At 54.1% G+C, this 21,172-nt stretch overlaps 1 protein-coding gene across 1 annotated transcript; it reads left to right on the top strand.

Annotated features, from left to right (window-relative positions):
• The first annotated feature begins 5,853 nt into the window (after positions 1 to 5,853).
• LPCAT3 (lysophosphatidylcholine acyltransferase 3) lies at positions 5,854 to 21,104 on the top strand. Its single transcript, XM_038767747.1, has 12 exons — positions 5,854 to 5,968; positions 18,534 to 18,641; positions 18,741 to 18,847; positions 18,936 to 19,029; positions 19,134 to 19,171; positions 19,282 to 19,460; positions 19,545 to 19,653; positions 19,790 to 19,876; positions 19,951 to 20,117; positions 20,245 to 20,392; positions 20,460 to 20,618; positions 20,705 to 21,104. Exons 1-12 carry the CDS (start codon positions 5,854 to 5,856, stop codon positions 20,819 to 20,821), a joined length of 1,428 nt encoding a protein of 475 aa, XP_038623675.1. The 3' UTR covers positions 20,822 to 21,104.
• Positions 21,105 to 21,172: the final 68 nt, after the last annotated feature.

Genomic DNA, 21,172 nt, shown 5'->3' with positions numbered 1-21,172 from the left:
GACAACCTGATCACCTTGTAACCTCCCCAGCGCTTAGAACAGTGCTCTGCACATAGTAAGCGCTTAATAAATGCCATCAAAAAAAAAAAAAAAAGGGAAGGCCTCCAGGAGGAGACGGGCCTTCAATAAGGCTTTGAAAGTGGGGAGAGTCACTGTCTGTCGGATTTGAGGAGGGACGGCGTTCCGGGCCAGAGGCGGGAAGTGGGAGAGGGGTTGGGGAGACGGAGGCCCAGTGAGGAGCGGAGGGAGCGGGCTGGGCTGGAGAAGGAGAGAAGGGAGGCGAGAAGCAGCGGGGCTCAGTGGGAAGAGCAACGGGCTTTGGAGTCGGAGGTCGTGGGTTCCAATCCCGGCTCCACCACTTGTCCGCTGTGTGACTTGGGGCAAGCCGCTTCACTTCTCTGGGCCTCAGTTCCCTCATCTGGAAAATGGGGATTAAGACTGTGAGCCCCCTGTGGGACAACCTGGTCACCTTGTAACCTCCCCTAGCGCTTAGAACAGTGCTTTGCACATAGTAAGCGTTTAATAAATACCATTATTATTATTATCATTATCAATCAATCAATCGTATTTATTGAGCGCTTACTATGTGCAGAGCACTGTACTAAGCGCTTGGGAAGTACAAACTGGCATCACATAGAGACAGTCCCTACCCAACAGTGGGCTCACAGTCTAAAATTAGGTAGGAGGCGGCGAGGTGATGGGAGGGCTCTACAGCAAGTGGGGAGGAGTCTCCGCTCTATATACACCTGTATATGTATATATGTTTGTACATATTTATTACTCTATTTATTTATTTATTTTACTTGTACATATCTATTCTATTTATTTTATTTTGTTAGTACGTTTGGTTTTGTTCTCTGCCTCCCCCTTCTAGACTGTGAGCCCACTGTTGGGTAGGGACTGTCTCTAGATGTTGCCAACTTGTACTTCCCAAGCGCTTAGTACAGTGCTCTGCACACAGTAAGCGCTCAATAAATACGATTGATGATGATGATGATGATGATATGAGAAGCAGCGTGGCTCAGTGGAAAGAGCCCGGGCTTTGGAGTCAGAGGTCACGGGTTCGACCCATGCCTTTCTAACTCCCAGGCCCGGGCTCTAGTAATGATGGTATTTGTTGAGCGCTTACTCTGTGCCGAGCACTGTTCTAAGCGCTGGGGTAGATACAAGGTCATCAGGTGGTCCCCCCGTGGGGCTAACGGTCTTCATCCCCATTTTACAGACGAGGTCACTGAGGCCCAGAGAAGCGAAGTGACTCGTCCAAGGTCACCCAGCTGCCCAGTGGCAGCAGTGTGGCTCAGTGGAAAGAGCCCGGGCTTTGGAGTCAGAGGTCATGGGTTCAAATCCCGGCTCCGCCAACTGTCAGCTGGGTGACTTTGGGCAAGTCACTTCACTTCTCTGGGCCTCAGTTACCTAACCTGCAAAATGGGGATTAAAACTGTGAATCCCACCGTGGGACGATCTGATCACCTTGTAACCTCTCCGGCACTTAGAACAGTGCTTTGCATATAGTAAGCACTTAACAAATACCATTATTATTATTATTATTATTATTATTATTTGGGCAAGTCACTTCACTTCTCTGGGCCTCAGTTACCTCATCTGTAAAGTGGGGATTAAAACTGAACCCCCCACCGTGGGACAATCTGATCACCTTGTAACCTCTCCGGCGCTTAGAACAGTGCTTTGCACATAGTAAGCACTTAACAAATACCATTATTATTATTATTATTTGGGCAAGTCACTTCACTTCTCTGGGCCTCAGTTACCTCATCTGTAAAATGGGGATTAAAACTGCGAACGCCCCCCGTGAGACAATCTGATCACCTTGTAACCTCTCCGGCGCTTAGAACAGTGCTTTGCATATAGTAAGCACTTAACAAATACCATTATTATTATTATTATTATTATTATTATTTGGGCAAGTCACTTCACTTCTCTGGGCCTCAGTTACCTCATCTGTAAAGTGGGGATTAAAACTGAACCCCCCACCGTGGGACAATCTGATCACCTTGTAACCTCTCCGGCGCTTAGAACAGTGCTTTGCACATAGTAAGCACTTAACAAATACCATTATTATTATTATTATTTGGGCAAGTCACTTCACTTCTCTGGGCCTCAGTTACCTCATCTGTAAAATGGGGATTAAAACTGCGAACGCCCCCCGTGAGACAATCTGATCACCTTGTAACCTCTCCGGCGCTTAGAACAGTGCTTTGCACATAGTAAGCACTTAACAAATACCATTATTATTATTATTGTTATTATTATTATTATTATTTGGGCAAGTCACTTCACTTCTCTGGGCCTCAGTTACCTCATCTGTAAAGTGGGGATTAAAACTGAACCCCCCACCGTGGGACAATCTGATCACCTTGTAACCTCTCCGGCGCTTAGAACAGTGCTTTGCACATAGTAAGCACTTAACAAATACCATTATTATTATTATTATTTGGGCAAGTCACTTCACTTCTCTGGGCCTCAGTTACCTCATCTGTAAAATGGGGATTAAAACTGCGAACGCCCCCCGTGGGACAATCTGATCACCTTGTAACCTCTCTGGCGCTTAGAACAGTGCTTTGCACATAGTAAGCACTTAACAAATACCATTATTATTATTATTTGGGCAAGTCACTTCACTTCTCTGGGCCTCAGTTACCTCATCTGTAAAGTGGGGATTAAAACTGAACCCCCCACCGTGGGACAATCTGATCACCTTGTAACCTCTCCGGCGCTTAGAACAGTGCTTTGCACATAGTAAGCACTTAACAAATACCATTATTATTATTATTATTTGGGCAAGTCACTTCACTTCTCAGGGCCTCAGTTACCTAATCTGTAAAATGGGGATTAAAACTGCGAACCCCCCCCCCCGTGGGACAATCTGATCACCTTGTAACCTCTCCGGCGCTTAGAACAGTGCTTTGCACATAGTAAGCACTTAACAAATACTATTATTAGTATTATTATTATTAAGTGGCAGAGGTGGGATTAGAACCCATGACCTCTGACTCCCCAGCCTGGGCTCTTTCCCCTGACCCCCGCTGTGTGGCAGGCCGGGCTGGGGCGCCGGGACTCCTGGGTCTCGACTTGGACTTCCAAGCGCTTAGTCCAGTGCTCTGCACACAGTAAGCGCTCATGAGAAGCAGTGCGGCTCAGCGGAATCCCGGCTCCTCCAGTAGTCAGCTGTGTGACTTTGGGCAAGTCACTTAACTTCTCTGGGCTTCAGTTCTCTCATCTGTAAAATGGGGATTCATTCATTCATTCAATCGTATTTATTGAGCACTTACTGTGTGCACAGCACTGTACTAAACACTTGGGAAGTACAATCAATCAATCGTATTTATTGAGCGCTTACTGTGTGCAGAGCACTGTACTAAACACTCGGGAAGTACAAGTTGGCAACATATAGAGACGGTCCCTACCCACCAGTGGGCTCACAGTCTAGCGTGGCTCAGTGGAAAGAGCACGGGCTTTGGAGTCAGAGGTCGTGGGTTCAAATCCCGGCTCCGCCACTTGTCAGCTGTGTGACGTTGGGCAAGTCACTTCACTTCTCTGGGCCTCAGTTCCCTCATCTGTAAAATGGGGATGAAGACTGTGAGGCCCTCGTGGGACAGCCTGATTACCTTGTAACCTCCCCAGCGCTTAGAACAGCGCTTAGAACAGTGCTTTGCACATAGTAAGCGCTTAACAAATACCAACATTATTATTATTATTATTATTAGAAGACTGTGAGCCCCCCTTGGGACAACCTGATCACCTTGTAACCTCCCCAGCGCTTAAAACGGTGCTTTGCACATAGTAAGCGCTTTATAAATGCCATCATTACTATTATTATTATTAATAAATACGACTGAATGAATGAAAAACAAGTTTTGAAGGTACCCACTCCCTCATATATATAACTCACCTTCTAGACTGTGAGCCCGTTGTTGGGTAGGGACCATCTCTATATGTTGCCGACTTGTACTTCCCAAGCACTTAGTACAGTGCCCTGCACACAGTAAGCGCTCAATTAGAGAAGCAGCGTGGCTCAGCGGAAAGAGCCCGAGCTTTGGAGTCAGAGGTCGTGGGTTCGAATCCCAGCCCCGCCAACAGTCAGCTGGGTGACTCTGGGCAAGTCACTTCACTTCTCTGCGCCTCAGTTTCCTCAGACTGTGAGCCCACTTCTACACTGTGGGCTCACTGTTGGGTAGGGACCGTCTATGTTCCCAACTTATACTTCCCAAGCGCTTAGTACAGTGCTGTGCACACAGTGAGCGCTCAATAAATACGACTGAATGAAGGAAAAATGAATAAAATGGGGATTAAGACGGTGAGTCCCCTGTGGGACAACTTCATCGCCTTTTAGACTGTGAGCCCACTGTTGGGTAGGGACTGTCTCTAGATGTTGCCAATTTGTACTTCCCAAGCGCTTAGTACAGTGCTCTGCACATAGTAAGCGCTCAATAAATACGATTGATGATGATGATGATGATGTAACCTCCCCAGCGCTTAGAACAGTGCTTTGCACATAGTAAGCGCTTAATAACTGCCACCATTATTATTATTATTATAAATGCGAATGAATGAATGAGTGAATGAATGAGTGAGTGAGTGAATGAATGAATGAATGAGGGGGAGCGGCCCCCCCCCCCGCCCGCACGTGACGGCTTCGCGCTTCAGGGTCGTTCCGCGACTCCCCGCTAGGCGGCGCCGGCGGAGCGCGCCCCCCCCACACGCACACACGTGACGGCTTCGCGCTTCAGGGTCGTTCCGCGACTCCCCGCTAGGCGGCGCCGGCGGAGCGCGCCCCCCCAAACACGTGACGGCTTCGCGCTTCAGGGTCGTTCCGCGACTCTCTGCTAGGCGGCGCCGGCGGAGCGCGCCCCCCCACACCCACGTGACGGCTTCGCGCTTCAGGGTCGTTCCGCGACTCCCCGCTAGGCGGCGCCGGCGGAACGCGCCCCCCCCCACACACGTGACGGCTTCGCGCTTCAGGGTCGTTCCGCGACTCCCCGCTAGGCGGCGCCGGCGGAGCGCGCCCCCCCACCCACGTGACGGCTTCGCGCTTCAGGGTCGTTCCGCGACTCCCCGCTAGGCGGCGCCGGGGGAGCGCGCCCCCCCCACACACACACCCACGTGACGGCTTCGCGCTTCAGGGCCGTTCCGCGACTCCCCGCTAGGCGGCGCCGGCGGAACGCGCCCCCCCCACACACACACGTGACGGCTTCGCGCTTCAGGGTCGTTCCGCGACTCCCCGCTAGGCGGCGCCGGCGGAACGCGCCCCCCCCACACACACGTGTGACGGCTTCGCGCTTCAGGGTCGTTCCGCGACTCCCCGTTAGGCGGCGCCGGCGGAGCGCTCTCCCCCCCCCCCACGTGACGGCTTCGCGCTTCAGGGTCGTTCCGCGACTCCCCGCTAGGCGGCGCCGGGGGAGCGCACCCCCCCCACACACACACCCACGTGACGGCTTCGCGCTTCAGGGCCGTTCCGCGAGTCCCCGCTAGGCGGCGCCGGCGGAGCGCGCGCCCCCCCCGCGGGGCTTTCCCGCCCTGGGCGGGGTCGGCCCCGTCACCCGAGCGCGCGCGTCCGACCGCCAGTAACCCCGCCGAGGGCGCCCCCTCCCGCTCGCCCGCTCGCCCGCCCGCCCCCCGCCGCTCGCCTGCTCCGCTTCCAGCCAATGGCGGGCCCCGGCCCTCCCGGCCCCGCCCCCCGGGCGCGCCGGCCAATCAGAAGGCGGCCGAGGCGGGGCCCCGCCAATGGGCGCTCGGCCGGGGCGGGGCCCCGCCCATGGGGTGCCGCCGGGCGGTCCCGGCCGCAGTCGGGGTGTCCCTCCGCCGGGCCGGGGGGGGTAGGGGGAGCGGGTCGCCATGGCTGCGGCGGACTGGGGGGCCGGCGGGGCCGGAGGGGCCCGCCTGGGGGCGCTGGCCGAGGCCCTGGGGGCGTCCGAGCAGGCGCTGCGGCTCATCATCTCCATCTTCCTGGGTGAGGACCCCCGGCCCGCCCCGGCCCGCCCCGGCCCGCCGTGACCTCCCCCCCGGCCGTCCCCTCCGCACGGGGGCGCACGGGCACCCCTTCCCCCCCTCCCTCCCCCTCCGCACGGGGGCGCCTTGAGCAGCCCCTGCCCGTCCCATCCGTCCCCTCCGCACGGGGGCGCCCTGGCACCCCTTTCCCCCTGCCCATGCCGTCCCCCTCCGCACGGGGGCGCCCAGGCACCCTTCTCCCTGCCCGTCCCCTCCGCACGGGGGCGCCTTGAGCACCCCCTATCCGTCCCCCTCCGCACGGGGGCGCCCTGGCACCCCCTGCCCGGCCCGGCCCGCACCACAGGGGGGCACCCTGGCACCCCCTGCCCATCCCGTCTCCCTCTGCACAGGGGCACCTTGGCACCTCCTGCCCAACACAGGGGCCCCCTGGCACCTCCTGCCCGTCCCGTCCCCCTCCACACGGGGGCGCCCTGGCCCCCCCGCCCATCCTGTTCCCCTCCACACGGGGGCGCCGTGGCACCCCCATCTGTCCCCTCTGCACGGGGGCACCTTGGCACCCCCTGCCCATCCCGTCCCCCACCACATGGGGGCACCCTGGCACCCCCTGCCCATCCCGTCCCCCTCCACACAGGGGCGCCCTGGCACCTCCTGCCCATCCCGTCCCCCTCCACACAGGGGCACCCTGGCACCTCCTGCCCATCCCATCCCCCTCCACACAGGGCCACCCTGGCACCCCCTGCCCATCCCCTCCCCCTCCCCAAGGGGGCGCCCTGGCACCCCCATCCCGTCCCCCTCCACACAGGGGCACCCTGGCCCCCCCCTGCCCATCCTGTCCCCCTCCACACGGGGGCACCCTGGCACCCCCATCTGTCCCCTCTGCACAGGGGCACCTTGGCACCCCCTGCCTGTCCCGGCCCCCTCCACAGGGGGGCGCCCTGGCACCCCCTGCCCATCCCCTCCGCGCAGGGGCACCTTGGCACCCCCTGCCCACCCTGTCCCCCTCCACACGGGGGGCACCCTGGCACCCCCTCCCCTCTTCCCCCCCTCCATTAATTCCTTCACTCGTAGGGACCGTCTCTCTCTGTTGCCCGTTTGTCCTCTCCCCAGCGCTTAGTCCAGTGCCCTGCACACAGTAAGCGCTCAATAACAATGATGGCATTTGTCAAGCGTCCACTATGTGCCAAGCGCCGTTCTAAGCGCTAGGGAGGTTACAAGGTGATGAGGTGATCCCTTGTGGGGCTCGCAGTCTTCATCCCCATTTGACAGATGAAATAACTGCGGCCCAGAGAAGGGAAGCGGCTGGCCTAAAGTCACACAGCTGACAATTGGCAGAGCGGGGATTGGAACCCATGACCTCTCAATAAAAGACGATTGAATTTACTGAGTGCTTACTGTGTGCGGAGCACTGTACTAAGCGCTTAACCTCCTGGTTAGCCACCTTTACCCCTGAATTTAACCCTCCCGCTCATAATCAGCGCTTGGCACATAGTAAGCGCTTAACAAATACCAACATTATTACTATTATTATAATCCCGACTCTGCCGCTTGTCTGCTGTGTGACTTTGGGCAAGTCACTTCACTTCTCTGGGCCTCAGTTCCCTCATCTGGAAATTGGGGATTGAGACCGAGAGCCCCACGTGGGACAACCCGATCACCTTGTATCTACCCCAGCGCTTAGAACAGTGCTTGGCACATAGTAAGCGCTTAACAAATACCGTTATTATTGTTATTATTACCCACTCCAGCCGGGTACGAACCCGGCCCCACATCCTCTCCAGCTTCAAATCAATCAATCGTATTTATTGAGCGCTTACTGTGTGCAGAGCACTGTACTAAGCGCTTGGGAAGTACAAGTTGGCAACTTATAGAGACAGTCCCTACCCAACAGTGGGCTCACAGTCTAAAACACTGGCGGAGCCCTTATTACGTGTCAAGGACTGTACTAAGCGCCCCGGCTGGGTCGGGGAGGGGGGCGGGTGATTGGAGAGGATCACAGCCTCCCTCCGGGCCGCCCGGCGGTCTGCTTTCTAAGGGGGAGGGATGACGTTTGAAGGAGCTTAGCACGGTGCACCGCGCACAGTAAGCGCTCAATAAATACGACGGCGTGACAGGAGGAGAAGTTCAGTGGCTCGGCCAAGGTCACGCGGCAGGCAGGTGGTGGGGTGGGGGATTAGAACTCGGGTCTCCCAACTCGCAGGGCACCAGGCCAGGTTTGGTGGCTTCTCTGTAGAAGCCCACGCCCTCTCTCCGCCCTTCCTGTGCCAATCCGGCGGTGGGCACAGCGAGCCGGGCTGGGTTTATCGGCCTCTCCTCCGGTTCCGGCCCTCCCGACATGTCACTTTTATCTGGGCCTGACAATCTGTCATCTCCATACGTGTCACTCCCACCCCCGGGCCTATCTCCACGTCACCGTACCTCTTACCCTCCGCCCCGGTGGGCGAAAGGATCGGTTTTCTCCAAGGACTTTCTTGGGGGCACCGGTTCGGCCCTGCCCCGCCGGGCGGTTATCTCGAAATACCTCCGCCTCGCCCATGCCAGGGGTCAGGGTCGGCCGGATCTGCCCGAGGGGATCCAATCCGCTTCGACAGGCCCCGTGTGATACGGGGACCGTGCCCGACCTGATTAAGAGAATAATAATTGGGATATTCGTTAAGCGCTTACCGCGTGCCCAATGCTCGGGTAGATACCGGGTAAGCGGGTCGGGCACGGTCCCCGTCTCAATTATGAGAATCGTAGTCGTGGTATTTGTTGGGCGCGGGCCCTGTGTGATACGGGGACCGTGCCTGACCTGATTAAGAGACTAATAATTGGGATATTCGTTAAGCGCTTAACGCGTGCCGAACACTCGGGTAGATACCGGGTAAGCGGGTCGGGCACGGTCCCCGTCTCAATTATGAGAATCGTAGTCGTGGTATTTGTTGGGCGCGGGCCCTGTGTGATACGGGGACCGTGCCCGACCTGATTAAGAGACTAATAATTGGGATATTCGTTAAGCCCTTAACGCGTGCCGAACAGTCGGGTAGATACCGGGTAAGCGGGTCGGGCACGGTCCCCGTCCCGATTACGAGAATCGTCGTCGTGGTATTTGCTGGGCGCGGGCCCTGTGTGATACGGGGACCGTGCCCGACCTGATTAAGAGACTAATAATTGGGATATTCGTTAAGCCCTTAACGCGTGCCGAACAGTCGGGTAGATACCGGGTAAGCGGGTCGGGCATGGTCCCCGTCTCAATTATGAGAATCGTAGTCGTGGTATTTGTTGGGCGCGGGCCCTGTGTGATACAGGGACCGTGCCCGACCTGATTAAGAGAATAATAATTGGGATATTCGTTAAGCGCTTACCGCGTGCCAAACGCTAGGGTAGATACCGGGTAATCGGGTCGGGCACGGTCCCCGTCTCAATTATGAGAATCGTAGTCGTGGTATTTGTTGGGCATGGGCCCTGTGTGATACGGGGACCGTGCCCGACCTAAGAGACTAATAATTGGGATATTCGTTAAGCGCTTACCGCGTGCCAAACGCTAGGGTAGATGCCGGGTAATCGGATCAGACACGGTCCCCATCCCGATTATGAGAATCAATCAATCAGTCGTATTTATTAAGCGCTTACTGTGTGCAGAGCACTGTACTGAGCGCTTGGGAAGTACGAATTGGCAACGTATAGAGACGGTCCCTACCCAACAGTCGCAGTGGTGGTATTTGTTGGGCGCTTACTATGTCCCGAGCACTGGGGAAGACCCAAGGTGATCAGGTTGGGCCCAGTCCCCGACCCGCAGTCTTAACCCCCATTTTATAGATGAGGTAACTGAGGCCCAGAGGGGTGAAGCGGTTTACCCGGCGGGCACACGGCAGGGCCGGGATTAGAACCCACGACCTCCGACCCCCTGGCCCGGGCTCTTTCCCCTGGGTCACGCTGCTTCTACGTATTATCTGGTGTCTGCCCCAGTTCTTAATACAGTACCGTCCCCATATGTCTGCTGTGTGACCTTGGGCAAGTCACTTAACTTGCTCTGAGCAGCGTGGCTCAGTGGAAAGAGCCTGGGCTTTGGAGTCAGAGGTCACGGGTTCGAATCCCTGCTCTGTCACATGTCTGCTGTGACCTTGGGCAAGTCACTTGACTTCTCGGGGCCTCAGTTACCTCATCTGTAAAATGGGGGTGATGACTGTGAGCCCCATGCGGGACAGCCTGATCACCTTGTATCCCCCCAGCGCTTAGAACAGTGCTTTAGCGCTTAACAAATGCCATTATTATTATTATTATTAACTTCTCTGGGCCTCAGTTACCTCATCTGTAAAATGGGGATGGTGACTGTAAGGCCCACGCGGGACAACCTGATCACCTCGTATCCTCCCCAGCGCTTAGAGAAGCAGCGCGGCTCAGTGGAAAGAGCCCGGGCTTTGGAGCCAGAGGTCATGGGTTCGAATCCCGGCTCCGCCGCTTGTCAGCTGTGTGACTTTGGCCAAGTCACTTCACTTCTCTGGGCCTCAGTTCCCTCATCTGGAAAATGGGGATGAAGACCGGGAGCCCCCGGTGGGACAACCTGATCACCCTGGAACCTCCCCAGCGCTTAGAACAGGGCTTCGCACATAGTAAGCGCTTAATAAAGACCACCATAATAATAATTAGAACAGTGCTGTGCACGTAGTAAGCGCTTAATAAACACCACCATAATAATAATAATAATTAGAACAGTGCTGTGCACGTAGTAAGCGCTTAATAAATACCACCATAATAATAATAATAATTAGAACAGTGCTGTGCACGTAGTAAGCGCTTAATAAATACCACCATAATAATAATAATAATTATAACAGTGCTGTGCACGTAGTAAGTGCTTAATAAATACCACCATAATAATAATAATAATTAGAACAGTGCTGTGCACGCAGTAAGCGCTTAATAAATACCACCGTAATAATAATGATAATTAGAACAGTGCTGTGCACGTAGTAAGCGCTTAATAAATACCACCATAAAAATAATAATAATTAGAACAGTGCTGTGCATGTAGTAAGCGCTTAATAAATACCACCATAATAATAATAATAATTAGAACAGTGCTGTGCACGTAGTAAGCGCTTAATAAATACCACCATAATAATAATAATAATTAGAACAGTGCTGTGCACGTAGTAAGCGCTTAATAAACACCACCATAATAATAATGATAATTAGAACAGTGCTGTGCATGTAGTAAGCGCTTAATAAATACCACCATAATAATAATAATAATTAGAACAGTGCTGTGCACGTAGTAAGCGCTTAATAAATACCACCATAATAATAATAATAATAATTAGAACAGTGCTGTGCACGTAGTAAGCGCTTAATAAATACCACCATAATAATAATAATAATAATTAGAACAGTGCTGTGCACGTAGTAAGCGCTTAATAAATACCACCATAATCATAATAATAATTAGAACAGTGCTGTGCACGTAGTAAGTGCTTAATAAATACCACCATAATCATAATAATAATTAGAACAGTGCTGTGCACGTAGTAAGCGCTTAATAAACACCACCATAATAATAATAATAATTAGAACAGTGCTGTGCACGTAGTAAGCGCTTAATAAACACCACCATAATAATAATAATAATTAGAACAGTGCTGTGCACGTAGTAAGCGCTTAATAAATACCACCATAATAATAATAATAATTAGAACAGTGCTGTGCACGTAGTAAGCGCTTAATAAATACCACCATAATAATAATAATAATTATAACAGTGCTGTGCACATAGTAAGCGCTTAATAAATACCACCATAATAATAATAATAATTAGAACAGTGCTGTGCACGCAGTAAGCGCTTAATAAATACCACCGTAATAATAATGATAATTAGAACAGTGCTGTGCACGTAGTAAGCGCTTAATAAATACCACCATAAAAATAATAATAATTAGAACAGTGCTGTGCATGTAGTAAGCGCTTAATAAATACCACCATAATAATAATAATAATTAGAACAGTGCTGTGCACGTAGTAAGCGCTTAATAAATACCACCATAATAATAATAATAATTAGAACAGTGCTGTGCACGTAGTAAGCGCTTAATAAACACCACCATAATAATAATGATAATTAGAACAGTGCTGTGCACGTAGTAAGCGCTTAATAAATACCACCATAATAATAATGATAATTAGAACAGTGCTGTGCACGTAGTAAGCGCTTAATACCACCATAATAATAATAATAATTAGAACAGTGCTGTGCACGTAGTAAGCGCTTAATAAATACCACCATAACAATAATAATAATTAGAACAGTGCTGTGCACGTAGTAAGCGCTTAATACCACCATAATAATAATAATTAGAACAGTGCTGTGCACGTAGTAAGCGCTTAATACCACCATAATAATAATTAGAACAGTGCTGTGCACGTAGTAAGCGCTTAATACCACCATAATAATAATAATTAGAACAGTGCTGTGCACGTAGTAAGTGCTTAATAAATACCACCATAATAATAATAATAATTAGAACAGTGCTGTGCACGTAGTAAGCGCTTAATAAATACCACCATAATAATAATAATAATTAGAACAGTGCTGTGCACGTAGTAAGCGCTTAACAAATGCCATCGTTATTATTATTAGTGGGCACATAGTGAGCGCTCGACGGGCAGCGCTCCCAGCCCCCACCCGCCACCCCCTGGGTATCGGAGCTCTCCTTTCAGGTTGGGCCGGTGCCCGGATTAGCCCTTTCGCTCCCGTGGCGGGCATCTGTTTTTGGTTCCCAATTGGATCACGAGCGTCGGTCTCCCGGTCCGGAGGCCGGGGACAGGGACAGGGAAGCGCGGTGACTTGCTGGACGCCCCAGGACCGGGAGTCAGGGGCAGGCGGGGACTTGCCGGGACTCGGATGGCACCGGCCGCCGTGCCCAGCCGGGCCTCCCCGTAGCTTAGTGCCACCTTGGGCCGCCTCTTCTCTCTAGGCCTCAATACTACTAATTAACCGTTATTATTATTGTACTTGTTGAGTGCTTACTATGTGCCAAGCGCTGTTCGCTAGGCACTGGGTAGAGAAGCGGCGTGGCTCGGCGGAAAGCGCCCGGGCTTGGGGGGTCGGAGGGCGTGGGTTCTGATCCCGGCTCCTCCAACTGTCGGCTGTGTGACTCCGGGCAAGTCACTTCACTTCTCTGGGCCTCAGTTCCCTCATCTGGAAAATGGGGATTAAGACTGGGAGCCCCACGTGGGACAACCTTGTGAACAGTGCTGTGCACATAGTAAGCACTTAATACCATCATTATTATTATTATTATTCTCCGAGCCTCTGTTACCCAATCTGTAAAATGGGGATTAAGACTGGGAGCCCCACGTGGGACAACCTTGTGAACAGTGCTGTGCACATAGTAAGCACTTAATACCATCATCATTATTATTATTATTATTATTATTATTATTATTCTCCGAGCCTCTGTTACCCAATCTGTAAAATGGGGATTAAGACTGGGAGCCCCACGTGGGACAACCTTGTGAACAGTGCTCTGCACATGGTAAGCACTTAATACCATCATCATTATTATTATTATTATTACTCTCCGAGCCTCTGTTACCCAATCTGTAAAATGGGGATTAAGACTGGGAGCCCCACATGGGACAACCTTGTGAACAGTGCTCTGCACATGGTAAGCACTTAATACCATCATCATTATTATTATTATTATTACTCTCCGAGCCTCTGTTACTCAATCTGTAAAATGGGGATTAAGACTGGGAGCCCCACGTGGGACAACCTTGTGAACAGTGCTCTGCACATAGTAAGCACTTAATACCATCATCATTATTATTATTATTATTATTCTCTGAGCCTCTGTTACTCAATCTGTAAAATGGGGATTAAGACGGGGAGCCCCACGTGGGACAACCTTGTGAACAGTGCTGTGCACATAGTAAGCACTTAATACCATCATCATTATTATTATTACTACTCTCCGAGCCTCTGTTACCCAATCTGTAAAATGGGGATTAAGACGGGGAGCCCCACGTGGGACAACCTTGTGAACAGTGCTGTGCACATAGTAAGCACTTAATACCATCATCATTATTATTATTACTCTCTGAGCCTCTGTTACCCAATCTGTAAAATGGGGATTAAGACTGGGAGCCCCACGTGGGACAACCTTGTGAACAGTGCTGTGCACATAGTAAGCACTTAATACCATCATCATTATTATTATTATTATTACTCTCCGAGACTCTGTTACCCAATCTGTAAAATGGGGATTAAGACGGGGAGCCCCACGTGGGACAACCTTGTGAACAGTGCTCTGCACATAGTAAGCACTTAATACCATCATCATTATTATTATTATTATTATTCTCCAAGCCTCTGTTACCCAATCTGTAAAATGGGGATTAAGACTGGGAGCCCCACGTGGGACAACCTTGTGAACAGTGCTCTGCACATAGTAAGCACTTAATACCATCATCATTATTATTATTATTATTATTACTCTCCGAGCCTCTGTTACCCAATCTGTAAAATGGGGATTAAGACTGGGAGCCCCACGTGGGACTACCTTGTGAACAGTGCTGTGCACATAGTAAGCACTTAATACCATCATTATTATTATTATTATTATTATTCTCCGAGCCTCTGTTACCCAATCTGTAAAATGGGGATTAAGACTGGGAGCCCCACGTGGGACAACCTTGTGAACAGTGCTCTGCACATAGTAAGCACTTAATACCATTATTATTATTATTATTATTATTATTCTCCAAGCTTCTGTTACCCAATCCGTAAAATGGGGATTAAGACGGGGAGCCCCACGTGGGACAACCTTGTGAACAGTGCTGTGCACATAGTAAGCACTTAATACCATCATTATTATTATTATTATTACTCTCCGAGCCTCTGTTACCCAATCTGTAAAATGGGGATTAAGACTGGGAGCCCCACGTGGGACAACCTTGTGAACAGTGCTCTGCACATAGTAAGCACTTAATACCATCATCATTATTATTATTATTATTATTACTCTCTGAGCCTCTGTTACCCAATCTGTAAAATGGGGATTAAGACTGTGAGCCCCATGTGGGACAACCTGATGACCTTGTATCTACCCCAGCGCTTAGGACGGTGCTCGGCGCGCTTAACAAATACCATTATTATTATTACACAAGTTAATCAGGTTGGACACAGTCCCTGTCCCACAAGGAGCTCACAGTCTTAATCCTCGTTTTACTGAAGCCCGAAGAAGTGAAGTGACTTACCTAAGGTCACACAGCAGACGTGTGGCAGAGCGAGGACTCATCATCATCATCATCAGTCGTATTTATTGAGCGCTTACCGTGTGCAGAGCACTGGACTAAGCGCTTGGGAAGTCCAAGTTGGCAACATCTAGAGACGGTCCCTACCCAACAGTGGGCTCACAGTCTAAAAGGGGGAGACAGAGAACAAAACCCAGAGAACAAAACAAAAGACAGAGGATTAAAACCCAGGACCTTCTGATTCCCAAGCCCGGGCTCTATCCGCTATGCCATGCAGTAGATCAATCAATCAATCGTATTTATTGAGCGCTTACTATGTGCAGAGCACTGTACTAAGCGCTTGGGAAGTACAAATTGGCAACATCTAGAGACAGTCCCTACCCAACAGTGGGCTCACAGTCTAAAAGGGGGAGACAGAGAACAAAACCATACTAACAAAATAAAATAAATAAATAGGATGGGGATTTGGGGGGCCTGGGATCCCTCTAGTCCGTTCATTCATTCATTCAACCGTATTTATTGAGCGCTTGCTGTGTGCAGAGCACTGTCCTAAGCGCTTGGGAAGTACAAGTTGGCAACATGTAGAGACGGTCCCTACCCAACAGTGGGCTCACAGTCTAAAAGGGGGAGACAGAGAACAAAACCCAGAGAACAAAACAAAAGACAGAGGATTAAAACCCAGGACCTTCTGATTCCCAAGCCCGGGCTCTATCCGCTATGCCATGCAGTAGATCAATCGATCGTATTTATTGAGCGCTTACTATGTGCAGAGCACTGTACTAAGCGCTTGGGAAGTACAAATTGGCAACATCTAGAGACAGTCCCTACCCAACAGCGGGCTCACAGTCTAAAAGGGGGAGACAGAGAACAAAACCAAACGTACTAACAAAATAAAATAAATAAATAGGATGGGGATTTGGGGGGCCTGGGATCCCTCTAGTCCGTTCATTCATTCATTCATTCAACCGTATTTATTGAGCGCTTACCGTGTGCAGAGCACTGGACTAAGCGCTTGGGAAGTCCAAGTTGGCAACATCTAGAGACGGTCCCTACCCAACAGCGGGCTCACGGTCTAAAAGGGGGAGACAGGGAACAAAACCCAGAGGACAAAACAAAAGACAGAGGATTAAAACCCAGGACCTTCTGATTCCCAAGCCCGGGCTCTATCCGCTATGCCATGCAGTAGATCAATCAATCAATCAATCAATCGTATTTATTGAGCGCTTACTATGTGCTGAGCACTGTACTAAGCGCTTGGGAAGAACAAATTGGCAACATCTAGAGACATATAGTCCCTACCCAACAGTGGGCTCACAGTCTAAAAGGGGGAGACAGAGAACAAAACCAAACACACTAACAAAATAAAATAAATAGGATGGGGATTTGGGGGGCCTGGGAGCCCTCTAGTCCGTTCATTCATTCATTCAACCGTATTTATTGAGCGCTTACCGTGTGCAGAGCACTGGACTAAGCGCTTGGGAAGTCCAAGTTGGCAACATCTAGAGACGGTCCCTACCCAACAGCGGGCTCACGGTCTAAAAGGGGGAGACAGGGAACAAAACCCAGAGGACAAAACAAAAGACAGAGGATTAAAACCCAGGACCTTCTGATTCCCAAGCCCGGGCTCTATCCGCTATGCCACGCAGTAGATCAATCAATCGATCGTATTTATTGAGCGCTTACTATGTGCAGAGCACTGTACTAAGCGCTTGGGAAGTACAAATTGGCAACATCTAGAGACAGTCCCTACCCAACAGTGGGCTCACAGTCTAAAAGGGGGAGACAGAGAACAAAACCAAACATACTAACAAAACAAAATAAATAAATAGGATGGGGATTTGGGGGGCCTGGGAGCCCTCTAGTCCGTTCATTCATTCATTCAACCGTATTTATTGAGCACTTACCGTGTGCAGAGCACTGGACTAAGCGCTTGGGAAGTCCAAGTTGGCAACATATAGAGACGGTCCCTACCCGACGGTGGGCTCCCAGTCTAGAAGGGGTCCAGCGGGCGCTCCGCGCCCGCGGCCCTGCTCTCTGGCACAAACGCAACCGCCAAAATCCCCTACCAGCTGTACCCTCTTGTCGCCGTCATGACAGGCAGCACGGGTTTGGAGCCGGCTTTTGTTTTTCTTAAGCGCTGGCACAATCATCACCTCATCCTGTTCCCACCATTTCCCCGTGAGGAAGGGCGAGGCAGGCCTCCCCATCTTCCCCCCCATTTCCCAGAGGGGGAAGCCGAGGCCGCACCGCAGGTCGGGACCCCAGGGTGGGGAAGACACGGCCTCGGGCCTGCGGGAGCCTGGGTTGGGTCCGCCCGAGGCTTCCACCCTCCCGCTCTCCAGGAGGCCAGTGGTGGTCAGAAATCCACCACTATTATTTTATTTTAATAATAAAATCCACCAGTGGTGGTCAGAGAAGCAGCGGGGCTCAGTGGAAGGAGCCCGGGCTTTGGACTCAGGGGTCATGGGTTCGAGTCCCAGCTCCGCCACATGTCTGCTGTGTGACCTTGGGCAAGTCACTTAACTTCTCGGAGCCTCAGTTACCTCATCTGTAAAATGGGGGTGATAACTGTAAGCCCCACGTGGGACAACCTGATCACCTTGTAGCCCCCCCCAGCGCTTAAAACAGTGCTTTGCACATAGTAAGCGCTTAACAAATGCCATCATTATTATTATTATTAAATCAAGAGTTGGCCAGTCTAGGGGGCTGGGGGGTGGAGGCCTTGGCCTGGGGGTAATCGTTCTCTGCTGTCAAGGTAATCAGAGCCTCACAAGGTAAGGCACGCGCGGGACCCAGCTGAGGAAGAGGAAGGATTAGCGTGGCGGAGGCGTGTACGCCTTTGAGGCGGGCAGGAGACAGATGCCCGGGCGTGGCGGGATCTTGGAACCAGTCACCCGATTGTATTCATCGAGTGCTGGACTGAGCGCTTGGGAGAGTCCACTACAACCCCATAACAGACACATTCCCCGCCCACAACAAGCTGGCAGTCCAGAGGGGGAGAGGAGGGACCGGCGTCTTCCCCGCCGCGCCTGGCAAGGAAGAGGGAGTCGAGGGGGAGCTGGGTACCCCTCTCACCGGGTGCCCACTCTGCTAGGACAGAGCCCCTCCTGCCACCCACTCCTGGGGGCTCCGGGTGCCCCGCGGAGTCCCTGGCGGTCACCGGCCGGCCGGAGCGGTCCTCCGGCTGACGGGCTGGCCAGGTCAGTGCCCTGCGGTCCGGGCACCCCGGACCCCGCGTGAGTGAGGTGTCCCCCGAGGGAGCCCACCCCCTCTGTGCCCCAGGCCGGCCTTTGCCCCGGGGCTTCACTCTCCTCCCGGTTTCTCCCCTCCCTCCCAGGCTATCCCTTGGCCTTGTTTCATCGCCACTTCCTCTTCTACAAGGATTGCTACCTCACCCACCTCTTCCACGTCGTCTCGGGCATCTCCATCGCCTACTTCAACTTCGGTGAGCGGGTGGGCGGGGAGGCGCGGGGGGCACGGCCCCCCCGGACCCGAGGGGGCCGGGGCGGCCGTGACGGGCGCTCCCTCTTTCCGCCCGCCGCAGGGACTCAGCTCTATCACTCGCTGTTCTGCATCGGGCTGCAGTTCCTCATCCTGCGCCTCATGGGCCGGACCGTCACCGCCGTCCTCACCACCTTCTGTTTCCAGATGGTGAGTGGGCCTCGGTCTCCCCGCATCCCCGACCCAGGGCCGAGGTGGAGACGGGAAGCCGTCAACCCGCTCCCTCTTCGGTCCCCAGGCCTACCTGCTGGCCGGCTACTACTACACAGCCACCGACCAGTACGACATCAAGTGGACGATGCCTCACTGCGTCCTGACGCTCAAGCTGATCGGTGAGTGCGGGGGTCCGCCCGTCCCTCTGCCCGTCCGGTCCCTCCCCGCCCCGGGCGGGTGACCGAGCTTGTTCTCCCCCCCCCCGCCCCCGTCCTCCCACCAGGTCTGGCCATCGACTACTACGACGGAGGGAAGGATCAGGTACGCCGCCTGCGGGGAGGGGGCCGGCTGAGGCCGGGCGGTGGGGGAGGAGGCGAGGCCCGGGTTGGCGGACCGTGCCCGAGCCCCCCGCCCCGTCCCCCCCGGCGCAGCAAACCCTGTCGGCGGAGCAGCGGGAACAAGCCCTCCGCGGAGTGCCCAGCCTCCTGGAGGTGGCCGGCTTCTCCTACTTCTACGGGGCCTTCCTGGTGGGGCCCCAGTTCTCCATGAACAACTACATGAAGCTGGCGCGCGGCGAGATGACCGACGAGCCCGGCAAGAAGCCCAACAGGTACCCCCCGCCCCCGGTAGCCGGACGCGGGCGGGCCCCACGGGGCGGCCGCCCCCTCTGACCCCCCGCCCGGGCTCCCCGCAGCGTGGGGCCGGCACTGCGGCGCCTGGGCCTGGGCCTCCTCTACCTGGTTGGCTACACGCTTTTCGGCCCCTACCTCACCGACGACTACCTGCTGACCGACGACTACGCTGTGAGTGCCCCGGCGGGTGGGCGCACGCGTCACCGGGGCGGAGGGGTGGAGGCCGGAGCCGAGCGGAGAGCCCGGTTGCGGGGGGGACGGGCTACCTGACTGGGTTCTGGGCGGGGGTCTCCTCCTTCCCGGCCAGAGCCGTCCCTTCTGGTTCCGCTGCGCGTACATGATGGTCTGGGGCAAGTTCGTCCTCTACAAATATGTCACCTGCTGGCTGGTCTCGGTGAGTGGCGGCAGGGTGGGGGGCGGGGGCGGGCCCGGCCGGACGTGCCCAGCGAGCCCCTGCCCTCCCACCAGGAAGGAGTGTGCATCCTGAGCGGGCTGGGCTACAACGGGCGCGACGCCCGGGGCCGGCCCCAGTGGGACGCCTGCGCCAACATGAAGGTCTGGCTGTTCGAGACGACGCCCCGCTTCACGGGCACCATCGCCTCCTTCAACACCAACACCAACAGCTGGGTGGCACGGTGAGGCGAGGGAGGGCTGGCGGCGGGCGCGTCTCCCCCCCGGGCCCCTGAGGAAGGGTCCCGAGCCGTTTCGGGCGCCTTGGGGGAAGAAGCGGCGGGCGACCCTGGCCCTCTCCCTCGCCCCCAGGTACATCTTCAAGAGGCTCAAGTTCCTGGGCAACAAGACCCTGTCCCAGGGGTTGGCACTGCTTTTCCTAGCCCTGTGGCACGGCCTGCACTCGGGCTACCTGGTGTGCTTTCAGCTGGAGTTTCTCATAGTCATCGTGGAGCGACGGGTAAGCCGGGGCGGGCCGGGGGCCGGGGCCCCGGGGCCCCACCCACAGCCTCTCCCCTCTCCACCAGGCCGCCAGGCTGATCCGGGAGAGCCCCTTCCTCAGCGCCTTGGCCGACGTCGCCATCCTGAAGCCCTTCTTCTACGTTGCCCAGCAAACCGTGCACTGGATCTTCATGGGCTACTCCATGACGGCCTTCTGCCTCTTCACGTGGGACAAGTGGTTCCGGGTGAGGGGGACAGAGGAACGGGTCGGGGGGAGAGCCCCTCACCCCCCCGGCCTGGGTCCTGACTCTGGTCTCCCCCCCCACCCAAGGTCTACAAAGCCGTGTACTTCATGGGCCACGTGCTGTTCTTCGGCCTGCTCTTCCTGCTTCCGCAACTGCACAAGGTGATGGTGCCGAGGAAAGAGAAGTTGAAAAAGGCGGAGTGAGCCACCCCGCCCCGGAGAGGGGGACGGCGCGGACCCCGGGGCCGCGGGGAGGAGAGGCGGAAGGTCGGGGCGCCCGTGCCCGCCCGTGCGTGTCCGCGGCCAAATCGGGGGCGAGGGGCCGCCTCCCTGCACGTTGCCTTATCTGCGTCCCACGACCAAGGGGCGGCCCCCCTCCCCGCCGCCGAATGCGGGGGGTTGGGTGGACGGGGCGGGCTCCTCCCGGGCCGTTTTTCTACCTTGGAATTGTATTGGATAAAGTCACCCGTGCGGTCCGTTTTTCACCTCCAGGGCTCCCGGCCCCTTCCTTCCGCCGCCCCTCCCGTCCCCCCCGCGACACGGGCAGGGCTGCGG

Source organism: Tachyglossus aculeatus, chromosome 27, assembly GCF_015852505.1.
Source record: "Tachyglossus aculeatus isolate mTacAcu1 chromosome 27, mTacAcu1.pri, whole genome shotgun sequence".
Classification (NCBI taxonomy): Eukaryota; Metazoa; Chordata; class Mammalia; order Monotremata; family Tachyglossidae; genus Tachyglossus; species Tachyglossus aculeatus.
This window is presented reverse-complemented; position numbering and strand designations above follow the sequence as displayed.

Bases quoted from the DNA above. Each gene is read 5' to 3' on its own strand.
- LPCAT3 (XM_038767747.1), top strand. From the start codon at position 5,854: ATGGCTGCGGCGGACTGGGGGGCCGGCGGGGCCGGAGGGGCCCGCCTG. The intron at 19,030-19,133 runs GTGAGTGCGGGG...TCCTCCCACCAG, and splicing joins CCTGACGCTCAAGCTGATCG to GTCTGGCCATCGACTACTAC. The intron at 20,619-20,704 runs GTGAGGGGGACA...CCCCCACCCAAG, and splicing joins CGTGGGACAAGTGGTTCCGG to GTCTACAAAGCCGTGTACTT.